Here is an 11,928-nt window from a genome sequence, read left to right as displayed (position 1 = left end):
AAAATGGTCAGGAAGAGGGCGGTGGCCTGGGCTCACAGTAGCCTGGAAGCATCCAGAGAGGCCCTGGGTCCTAGGAGCAGCTGCAGGAGGAGCCCTCGTCCCACTCCAGGAAGCCACCTGCCCACACAAGAAGGATGAGGCCCAGCATTGGCAGGAAGCCAAGTATTTTTTTTTTTTTTTTTTTTTTTTTTTTTTTTTTTGCCAGTAACACAGCAATTTCCCTGAGCTGGGAGTTGGACTCAGAGATCCTGGAGTATGAGCCTGACACAGGCCACCTGCCAGAGTCCCCACTGCAAGAGGCAGGCATGAGCACACAGGATGAGGGCAAGGACAGGGTTCGGGGGTCACGTCACACATGTGCATGACCTATCCCAGTGCACGATCAGTAAGCCTGACGTTCGAGGCCCGGTTCCTAGGAGCAGCTGTCCACAGCTGGAGGGGAGCAGAGACTGCGCTGATATATGAGCTGCAGAGAGAGCAGGAAACATGTTGTGAATTCCAGACCAGGAGTTTGGTGAAGGTAGGCTACACCATAAGAGACAGCCCTTACAAGGAGCGAGCTACTTCAGTCTCAGACCTCTGAGGAAAGTCTCAAGCCCTAAGCAGGATCAAACAAGAAAATATCTGGACTCCAGGATAGTTTTTCCTAAAAGAATATGGACAGGGTGGTACAGGGCATCTCCTACAGCAGGGAAACAGTCAGAAGACAGCCAGCAGTGCCTGGGCCACGTACAGCCAACCTTGCTGAGGCTTGTGGGGGAATCTCTACCAACCACAGAGCCATAGCAGCCCCAGAAAACTGCACACACTGACCAGTGTGACTGGCTAAGAGACCGCAGATACTGAGTGGCACACACAGCTCTCCTCCGGTGGATGGACAGAAGGACACGGTATGTGTACTGGACGCTAAACAAATGCTCTGTGCTAGGTGCTAGGTTCTGGGTTCTACAAATTGGGTGCTGGGCACTGAGTGCTGGGGTAGTGAATGTGGTCAGCATGCTGACATCCCGGCAAATGCTCCAGCCCCCGACCCCCACCTCATGTCTCACCTGCCCAGCCTGAGAAGCTGTCTCTTTGCCTTGGCGTAGACCTTGAGGGTTGTACTCTTCAGGAGGCCCTGCATCCAGCACAGGTCATCTGGCATCTCCGGCAGCCACAGCAGCAGCCTGTGGGAGGGGCAATGTCAGCTTCCCAGGGAGCCCTGGGATGGGTCCAGATCAAAGGTAGTCCCTGCAGTCCAGGCAAAGCTGGAGAGAGGAGACGGAGGGGTGCCTAGGTGAGCCAAGCTCATCTCAGGGTGGTCCCGGGGGGCACATGCATGGCAGGGTGACCTGAAACAGACTTTGGACTTGTGGGAGGGATGGACCTTAGGGTCAGCCTCCACGGAGCTCCAGTGAGAAGCCTGGGGCACAAAGGGCAGAATGTGCTATTGGGCTACCTTGGAGGCTACTCTGCTGTGCAGCCTGGGGATTCAGAGCACCCTTCAGAGCCTCAGCTTTCCTCACCTGCCTGTCGTCCCTTGCTCTCCTTATCTCCATCCCTCCCTCTTCCTGCCCCAAATCATTCATCCATGTGTCCTAAAGAGGCCGGTGCCTCCTCCTGCTGCAAATGCCCCATGTGTGGGTTATAGGAAATAGGAAGGGTAGTTGCAGTGTGCTCTGGGCTGTCTCCAGCAGGCTCACACCATGGAAGAGGCTGGATTTGACATCTCTTCATTTTCATTCCACCAGCCTGCGGTTTTATAAACAGGCAAGTCTCTCAGAAGAAAGGTCTCTTGCAGGTTTGGGCCACTGTTTGCTTCACACCAACGCTGACCTTATCACTAACTACAGCAGAGTCCTGGGGCTCTCCATCTAGATTTATTTTTTATAATAATGCATGTGTGCCTGCAGGCCAGAAGAGGGCACCAGATCTCATTATAGATGGTCGTGAGCCACCATGTGGTTGCTGGGAATTGAACTCAGGACCTCTGGAAGTACAGCCAGTGCTCGTAACCGCCAAGACATCTCCCCATCCTCAGCCCCATCATAAACTTCTAAAGAAGAGGGGTGTTTCTAGAGACACAGATCTCACACCTGGTGTTGGGGCACATGGCGGGAGTACCAGGCAGAGGAAGTCTTGAGTTCAAGACCTCTCTGGATTGCAAGATTAGCAAGATCCTTCCTCGAAGGAAACATCAGATCTCCCTACTGGGACTCTGTGTCTGGATGAAACTCGCTCACCTGACCACAGACTCTGTGTGCCTGGCCCCGGCCACTCCCTCACACCCCATCTCATACAGACAGCAGCTTTCACTACAGCCCTGCTCTCCTGCCCTGGGTTCCTCAGATGTGGTTGACTCCCTTCTGCCCCAGCACCTTTGCATACAGTACCCTGCCCACCTGGAAGGCTTTTTCCTCTCCTTTCCTGAATAGACTGTGACCCATCCTAAAGACGCAGAGGTCATTGCCTGCCTTCCCTGGACAAACAGTTCTGAGTATGGACAGGGCTAGCTCAGTGCTTGTGTGGCTGTCTCCTAGAAGCTAAAAATGGGTGACTGTGAGCTGTGTGCTCCATCAGGCCGGAAGCCAAGACCAGCCTGCCGCTCCTGCCCGGAGCTAACACCTCCGAAGCTGCTGAGTGAGCAAATGAAGGAGCATGGTCCACTAAGTCAGCAAGGTAGAATGCTCAGCAGGGGGCGCTCAACTACAGCCAGAATGACCTGAAGGAGCCCTGGTTTCAGGAAATTTGCTGTGACCCAGAGAGGTCAAGGGAACTGGCCTCCACCGCACAGCCAATCTGAGGTGGACCAGCTAAGAGAGTTGCCAGGGACATCACGTTGTCGAGGAGGCTCTGACCATGGAGCGGAGGGCAGAAGGTCACAGAACAGCCTAGGTTCTGTGCAGCCAGCCACATCACCTGTCTTTGGCAGAGCCTACCCAGGAGCTCCATGGGCAGGTGGTGTGGGGAAGGCAGGTGCCTGCCAGCTCTAGCCACCCAACCACCCTCACTGGCCATAAGCCTGCCTCCCTCAGCCCCGGCTACCTCACCTCCGGCTCCGGAAGTAGACATACTCAAAGGGCAGCGTACAAGGCAGTAGCAGGTAGGTCAGTGCCCTCCCTGGCACCGAGCACTGGATACGGGCCCAGAAGTCCCGTTTGCATGCTTTCCTCAGTGCTGCAAGACACGAAGAGGCCAACGGCTCCTTGGTACCCTCAGGCTGTGGCGCTGTCTCCCCTAGCCAGCCCGGGGCCACCCTGGGGCCACCAAGCACTGGGGTGCCAGGGAGATGCCCATAGTAACCACTCTCAGCATCCCCACACTGATGAAGCCATCACCGCCAGCAGGGGTCGCCCTGTCCATGCCCGTTCAACCCTCTGAGGCCTCGATAGAGGAGACTGAGGTTTAGTGTGGTGAGAGTCCCCTCCAGGAAGAGGTGGAGCCAAGACAACCTTGAGGTCTCCAGGCTCCTGTACTGAGCTCTAGTTTCCTCTCCTCCTCCCAGGAGAAGTTTGTCCTGACGCCTTAGACGAACAAGTGTCCCTAGGCCTTTCTCACAGCAATAGCCTCAGAGCAGCTGGCACCCCAGCATCCACGCTGCCAGCTCCCCTTGTTTGCCAGGATAAGCAGGGTGGGAGTGACTGGCACAGATCAAGAGCCAGAAGAGCACCCGAGACTACCGGTAGCTCGGACTGCAGCTCAGGTTTGGCATCAAGGTCTGAGGTTTACAGCCAAGAGACAACATCCAACTCCTTCTATCCCCTAGTCACAGGAAATGGGTCCCCAGCAGAGCAGCCCTCCAAGGCGATAGGAGGGACCCCAGGGCATCTGAGCATTAAACTCACTCTCGCATTTCCTAACCTAGCCAGCGGCAGTGCGTGGCCACTGATTCCAAATTCAGAAGCCTGGACCTAGGGCTCGGTGCAGACCAAAAACCTTCCAGAGACAAATTAATGCTCTCTCCTTTCCCCTCACTTCCTCAGTGTCCCCACTGTCTCTTCTTGAACCTTCACTGTCATCTCAAACCCTTTGGCCTCTGCTCCCTCCCACTAGCTCCACTGCACCTCCGGGGCTCCCCAGCTGCGGTTTGACTGAGAATGGCCCCCATAGGCTCATTTATTTGCATACTTGTTCCTTGGTTGGTGGAAGTGTTTGGGAAGGATAGGAGGTGTGGCCTTGTTGGAGGAGGTGTGGCACCAGGGACGGGCTCGAGATTTCAAAAGACCCACACCAGCCCAGCGTGCTCTCTGCCTCCTACTTGCAATTTGAGGTGTAAGTTCTTAACTATTTCTGCCAGCATCGTGGAACTGTAAGCCAAACCGAACACTTCGATAAGTTGCCTTGGTCATGGTGTTTTCCCACAGCAATACGAAAGTAATCAGGATACTAGCTCTCACCTCCTGTCTATCCAGTCATTATGTCTGCCATGTCACCCAACCACTATGCTATAACCTCAGAGACCTACCGGCCCAGCCTCTATAGTCCTAAGGCCTTTGTACATGTGGTGCCTTCTGCCCAAACTCACACCCCCCCCACCTTTGACTGGCAGCCCCCGTTTGAAGTGTCTCTGGGATGCCAATGCCATCCATGTGTTTGCCTCTCAGCACCTCGCTGTGGCCTGGGCACAAACCTGCCTTTCCCAGGCACAGTACCCCAACAGCAGACAGGAAAACCTACTGAGTTCCTTCGCTCAGAGCCTCAGGTTCCACCGCCAGTGAAAATAGTGCCAGACTGCAGTCGGGAGCAAATGACACAGAAAAAGCTCCCGGCCACACTTGACATTTGGGAGGGACTTGGCAGGTGTGGGTGCTCAGGCAGCCGATTTGGTAGGAGAAGGGGCAGTACCAGCCTCCAGCTCGGGTGACAGCAGCTCGAAGTCCGGCACATCCCTGACCAGCACATTAGGGGTGTCCCGCCAGACAGTCAGGCCATCTTCCCGGCTCTGGCCATGCTCAGTGTCCCTGGGCCCCTCCACAAGGGCTGGAGGCTCCTTAGATACCAGTGACCACAGCACTGGCTCCTTGGTGAGTCCTGGATTGGGAGGAAGAAAAATCTGACGGTTGGTGCGGTGGCAGCCTCCAGGGGAAACGGTGTCTTGCCACCCCCATGTCTCAGTGCTCACAGCACCCAGGCTGTAGGATGGGCCCCAGTGAGGTCCTGCCCTGCTGTCCAGCCTGCTCTAGAGTCCCAAAGACACAGCTCTGTTCTCAAATTCTGTCCTACTCCTTCCTGCTGGCCATGTGAGCCTCAGCCTTTCTGCCCAGTTTCCCTCTGTAAAGAGAACTTAAGGCCTGCTGGCATGAGAGTTAAATGCAGTACTCCCAAGCTCTGTCCTTGAGTGAGGTGCTGCAGGTTGGGGTGGAGTACAGGAGTGAGGACGGGTCTAGAATGTATAGCCTGAGTTCATCTCTCAGCCTTGCCTTACAGGGTGACAGCTTTCTAGCTTGGGGACTATGCACCTTCTGCCATCTGACATGCCACTCGGAGCGCGCCTCCCTTCTGTCCACCTGACTCTGTCTTCCCATCCCAACCAGACACTCTACAGCTGGTCCCAACCCAACTCAGCTGTCGCCTCCAGGAAGCTCTCTCTGGTCACTCTCCCCACCTCAGGCCAAGATGAAACCTTTCTCTGCCCCAGCTCATCTCTGGAACTCCCTCTGTCACCCGCCCTCAGACCCCATCTCTATCACCCTGCCCCACTCTTTGGAAGCCACAAGGAGAGCAGGCACTAAGGTCCCAGGGTTCAAGCACAGAGAGGCTGAGTCCACCTGACACCATCCCGTTGCTACCCTCTGTCACCTACCCCGCCTTTCCAGGAACCTCAGGGCATCCAGGTAACCTTGTCTGCAATAATCAGCCACCACCTGGGACGCATGAAACAGAGAGAGGGCAGCGCATGGGCTTCTCTAGCAACAAGCCATGGGCTGGAGACCTGTCAGCAGGTGGACTCGGCCCCAGCCCAGCCTGCTACCCCAGTGACCCTGTGCAGGGCTCAGGAACCCCCAGAGACCTGATACTGATCAGGGAGACCCAGAGTCTGCTCTTAGTACTGATCTGCTCCCAACATCCCCTCCCACCGGCCAGTTCACTCCTTACCTAGAGCTCAGGCACTTCCCTCCCTCTGAGGTATCCCTCTGGCAGACAGGGTGACAAGACCTGGGTCAGGTCATGGGGGTCTCCGCCTGGCTCTCCACAAGCCCAGGGCAGCCCTTTCCTTCCTCCTCCACAGGGGATGGAGTGGAAGTGGAGCTCAGAGAACAGCTCTATGTAGTCATCTCTCCCCTTCCACCTTTATGTTGGTTCCTGGACTCAAACTCAGTCCCTAGGCTTACACTGCAGGTGTCTTTACCTGATGAGCCATCTCACTCTGTGTACATGCGTGTGCGTGCCTGTGTGTGTGTGTGTGTGTGTGTTTGTGCGCTGGCTGAAGTCTTGGGAGCTTACTGTAAAGACCATTCTGGACTAACAGTAAATCTTGGCTCTGCCACTTGGACTGTGTGACTGAGTCAGTGGCTTAACCAGCCTGAGCCTGTGTCCTCTGAGAAGTGAAATTCCGTAGGGGCTGGAGGGCATGGTGGCACACACCTTTCATCCAGCACTTGGGAGACAGAGACAGGCAGAACTCCGAGAGTTTGAGGCTAGCCTGGTCTGCGTGGTGAGTTCCAGGCCAGCCAGCGCTACAGAGCAAGACTCTGTCTCCAAAACCAAAAACTAACGAGTTACTGAAGAGATGGCTCAGCAGTTAAATGCCCTGGCTGCTCCCGTGGAGGAGTATATAGTTCAATTTCCAGCACCCATGTTGGGGGGCTCACAACTGCCTATTGATTCCAGTTCCAGAGGTCCAGTGACCTCTTCTGGCCTCTTTGGGTACTGCATTCACATGCACAGCTACACACACACACACATGCACATGAGTAAACAAACAAACAAACAAATAAATAAAATCTAGAAAAAGAAATGGAACTAATTACTTCTGCTCATGGAGTCTGCCAGCTAAGCACAGGCCATGGCCAGGCTCTAGCCCTCACCCAGGAAGGGGCAGAAGAGCCGGAACCCACCTGAGCTCAGGTTTCTGTCCCAGGGCTTGTATGACTTGAAGCTGGGCAGTAACTGAGGCTGAGGGGGGAGGTCATGGGCAAGGACCATACAAGGTGACCTACCTCAGGCTTGGGGGGGAAAAGGGATATAAACCCCATATAGAAGTTGCTGGTACAGATCTGCAGACTGGCATTGAGGATGGTTAGCTCATGCAGACTGGGCGAGGTGCTCTGGGGACAGATGTCCACTGTCCCGTGGAAGGGAGAGACAGTGATGGTGGTGGGAGAATCGGAGAAGGGCAGGTTGTTGCTCAGAGCCCCATCAATGTATCTCTGGAAGGAAGAAAGGTGTTGGGCCACAGTACCTCCCCTACACCCTCATCATGTTGGCTACTGTCCATTATCCCCTTCCGGCCCAGGGGCTGAGACTCTTGGCACACAGTAGGTGCTTCACCAAGGCATGGCACCCTCACTCCTATCTCCACCTCTGGACAAACCCTTGTCTTAGCTGCCCAGGGCCCAGAGTGGGATGCAGACAGGGGCCCTCCAGAACAAACTCACCTCCCCTCTGAACACCGGGGGGATCGTCCCACAGTACAATGGGAAGTACAGGGTACAGATCAAAGCCTAGAAGACAAGACCATCATCCTTGCTCAGTGCTCCACACCTGCTCTTGTGCTCAGACGAAGAACAGACTGAAGGCAGGCCTCCTTCGTCTCTCTGCAGAGGGCACCCTCGCTGCCTAGAGACTGTAAGCGGAAGGTCCCCTAATATATAAACCAAGGCACCCAACTCCCACACACGCCCTGGGTCTGGCAAGAAGGGGATATCAAAAACCTGTGTCTCCCCAAAGAGTGTTCTCAGAGGTGAGCCAAACAGATGCTCCTCTGAGAAGGAATGCCAGGTTCTTCCTCCCCACAAGAGGCGGCATCTCCTAGTAAGAGCCCTGACAAGTACTATGGGGTGGGGGTGGGAGGGAGATGCTTTCACTTATAGGTTGATCATGTGACCACATGGCACTGGCCTCGAGCTGTAATGGGATGTGCTCACAGATGCTTAGCACCAACCCTGGGGTCTTACCTGCTCACAGACACATGCGGAATGTGATGAGCAAGGACAGCTCCAGCATGGTCAACTCTGCTGGGGGGAAGGGCTGGGCAAACACCGAAGACCTAGGGCTCCATGTTCAGGGAACACAGACAACCCTGAAGGGCACTCCCCATACTGTCCTGGCTCTGAGGGTTTGAAGTGTGAGTGAGCCCCTCCTTCCCACAGACGGGCGCGGTTGATGGCAGCTGAGACTCACTGACTACCTCGTATGGGCTGTCCAGGTAAGCAAACCGGGACAGGCTCTGAGGTTCCTCCCTGGGCATGAGCCCACAGCAAGGGACACCCCATCAGAGACACACTGACACCCGGACACCTGTGTTCCAGCAGCCCCAGTGTGGGATAGAGGGCACCAAGATGAGGCTGAGCATAGGCGGCCCTCGGTGCCAGGAGCAGACAGAGGCCATGATAAGAAGGGTGGACGGAGCTACACTGAGGAATGCTATAGGGCTCTTAACGCTGGGCTGAGGCCTTTCAATATGGAGACCCTTATCCCTTCCAAGCTTTCCACTCTGGCCCTGCCCTTCTTTGCTTATACCCCAAGCCAGCCCCTGTCAGGTCAGCACAGGCTCTGTTCCTTCCCTGCCTTGGTCTCCTGATTGAGTTTAGCATAGGCCCTTTCCTACCCCGCTCCCAGGAGGTGTGCTCCTTGGGTACCAGCCCTGAGAAGGCAAGCGGAATGTGCTCGTCTCTGGCAAAAATCATAGCATACAACAGTACCCACACATAACAGAGGCTCAGTAAATGTTTTACTCTGGCAATCAAAAAGCACTTGGAAGATGGGGGTGAGTGGGTGGGTGGGGCAGGGCAGAGCTGCCCTAGAGGTCCTGGCTGTGGAATCCGACTACCCCTCAGTCTGCCCCAGGAGCACCTCAGATTCCTCTTCATACCATCCCCTAGAGGTTCTTGAACTCGGGCCAGTCTCGGATACAGTCTAGCTCTTGCCACACCCCCTCCCACACACAGATGGTCATCCACAGGAACCCCTCAGTTCACTCTATTATTCGATGGGCTATGCTCCTTCAGCCCCAGGTCCTCACCCAGCCCCGGCTCACCTGGATGAGCTCATCCCGAGTGGCAAAATCAGTGATTATGTAGTTCTGGCCGTCATACCATCGGGTAACAGAGATCCCCAGCCTCTGGCTGGCCAGGATGTGGCAGTTGTCAGGGAGCGTGTCCTGCAGCTGTTTCTTGATGTGCTCAATGGGTCCATAGGCCGGATGGAAGATGCCCAGGCTCAGCCGCTCCAGGTGCTTCACCATGGCCAGGAGATTGGAGCAACAGAAGTCTGCAGGGTGGGAGGGACTAAGGCTTCAGTGACCACCTGCACTCTTAGCCACATCTCCACCCGCACCCCACAACGGTCCACCTGGGAGTCAGTTCTTAACACCTCTGCCCCGTCCTGGTGGCCAGCACTCCCAAGGGCCCTTAGGGATAATATCCCAAATCTAAAGCCAGGACCCCATTTTTGAAGATAGAAGTGACTATAGCCCTCAGGTTCAGAGGCTGCATGTAAAGCCACATTGCCAGGTTGAGCTTCCTGCGGGGGTCCCTGGACCCCAAGATGTCCCTCAAGCACCTGCCGACTTGCTGCAGATGATGGCCACGGCGACGAGAGCGCCTGAAGAGGAGCCATAGATGCGACGGGCACCCTGGAGGAGGTGAGGAGCACGCTGGCGCAGACACTGGGTGGCGCCCATGTGGTAGAGGCCCAGGTAGCCCGCGCCTGAGAAGGACAGGTTCCAGCCGCCCTCTGCCTCTAGGAAGTTCATACTAGGGCTCTTGAGATGCGGGGCTGCAGACACCTCAGTCTGGATATAGTGCTGGAACAGGAAGGACCGAGTGCTGAGCCCCAGTGGGCTGGGACCAGGCTGGGTTGGAGATGGAGTTCTGAGAGGCACAGCAGGGTGGCCCCACCCTAGGCTGAGTCATCTGTGACCGAAGCAAGTGAGGAGCTGGCACGGCCACCCTCTCCAAGTGTACACAGCTGTGCCCAGGATTATTACAAGGTGCAGGCACCCTGACCTGGCCCGTACACCCACCCTGTTCCAGATTGCAGACGCCTAACCTCTTGGTGTCTGCATTTCGAAAGAGGCTCTGGAAGAACAGAGCCTGATCCCCAGGGCCTAACCTGTGAGGCCAGGAGTTGGGGTGGGGGCAGCAAGACTCATGGAAGGCTAGAGGCCTGGGATCTGGGCTCAGCAGGGAACAGTGCCTCCAGATTCGTGAACTCCCCTCACTGCAGTCACCACGAAGTCGCCTAGCAGGGACCAGGCTCACAGGTGCACATGTCAGAACAGGTAAGATGAGACATATAGCCAAGCCATCACATAGAAGTCAGACCAGGCATGTCATGAGGGGCAGCATGCCAAGACCAGGAAGGCAGCAGCAGTGTGTGAGGTGGTGAGCAAAAAGGACCCCAGTAAAACAAACAAACAAACAAACAAACAAAATGGCGTGAGGGGAACCTGGTAGGACCTACACTGTGTGTCAGAGGAGCATAGCAACACACTGCCCTTCGCAATCATTTCCCCGTAGGATCTGTGTCCCAGCCTGATGGCTCATCCTGTAAAAGGGCTGCCAACCCTGCCCACCGAGTTCCACCCCCAGGATCCCCACGGAGGAAGCAGAGTTTTGACTCCTGTAGGTTGTCCTCTGACTTCACACATGCCAATGTACACACACACACACACACACAAAGATAAATAAATGTTATTTAAATATCACTCTATGATGTGATAACAGTATTAACTGTGGGAAAGGTCACAGTGTCCTAGAGGCTGTGACTCTGGCGAGTCCTGGGCAACAGAAGTGGGATGAGATCTCACCGTCCAGGGCTGACAATAAGTGGACGGTGCACAGCAAGGCTAGGCTTGCAAAGGATGCAGTCTCCCTACATCACACACACACACCCCCGCCAAAGCATCCAGGGTGGGGCATGAGGCCTTCAGGACTCCCATAACTCCCCTTCAGGGCAAGGAGCACCTGGAGGCTTGTTTCCTTGGCAGTGAGATTCTGAGGATCTGGTGAGGCTGGAGGGCAAAGGTTAAGGTCACACTTATGCTACTGCACACTGTTGGGCAGGACACAGCCGAAAGAGGTTCCTTTCTGCTTAAGGAATCCACTCAGGTAAAGCCAGGTCCTGTTTTCCCCGAAGAAAGGATTTAAGAACCAGACAGAATGAAGCAAACTGAATGAGTTTGTTAAGCGTTGAGAGAGTCGTGGAAGAAGAGGATGGTGTGCACGCAAAGCAAGAGAGGGGGAACTTCCTTAAAAAACATTTAGTTTCTGTGTGTGTGTGCTGAGAAGACAGCCTGTGGTAGGGAGTTGGTTCTCTCCCTCTACATGTGGGTCTCCGGGATGGAACTCAGATTGTCAGGCCTGGCCGCAGGCACCTTCATCCACGGAGCCATTTGGGGGGCGCTCATACCTTGCAGTCTCCAACATCCTGTTTGAGATTTCAGGAAGACGAGCACAAGCTTTGGTGGTGATTTGGCCTTATTAATGACTCCCAGCCAGATTCTGGAGTGAGGAGCTCTTTCCCTTCCATATTTCTTTCATGTCCTCCATCTTTCCTTTTTTTTTTTTTTAACTCATGTACTTTTCACTGGCGCTACGCTGAGACCTTCTTGATTGGATCATTGCATTTCTATCACAGCCCGGGGAGATAATACGGCCAGCCCCATTTTACATCCCAAGCAGCAGAGACCTATACAAGGAATCCAGGAGAGCCCAAAAGCAAGGCTTAGTGGGGGTGATACAGAAGAGCCTGGAGGAAACAGCCAGTGGAGGGAGGACCACGGAA

The 11,928-nt window shown here is 55.1% G+C and overlaps 1 protein-coding gene across 1 annotated transcript; it reads right to left on the bottom strand.

Moving 5' to 3' along the window:
* Nucleotides 1-277: 277 nt before the first annotated feature.
* Nucleotides 278-10,005, bottom strand: Pnpla5 (patatin like phospholipase domain containing 5). The gene is made up of 9 exons (XM_055627185.1): nt 9,703-10,005; nt 9,179-9,411; nt 7,578-7,643; nt 7,140-7,349; nt 5,783-5,843; nt 4,825-5,010; nt 3,030-3,156; nt 1,050-1,166; nt 278-466 (listed from the first exon to the last, which is right to left on the bottom strand). The coding sequence occupies exons 1-9, from the start codon at nt 9,893-9,895 to the stop codon at nt 367-369; spliced, it is 1,293 nt and encodes a 430-aa protein (XP_055483160.1). The 5' UTR covers nt 9,896-10,005; the 3' UTR covers nt 278-366.
* Nucleotides 10,006-11,928: the final 1,923 nt, after the last annotated feature.

The sequence above is a fragment of the Psammomys obesus genome, unplaced genomic scaffold (genome assembly GCF_907164565.1).
Source record: "Psammomys obesus unplaced genomic scaffold, mPsaObe1.curated_primary_1811, whole genome shotgun sequence".
In the NCBI taxonomy this organism is placed as follows: Eukaryota; Metazoa; Chordata; class Mammalia; order Rodentia; family Muridae; genus Psammomys; species Psammomys obesus.
This window is presented reverse-complemented; position numbering and strand designations above follow the sequence as displayed.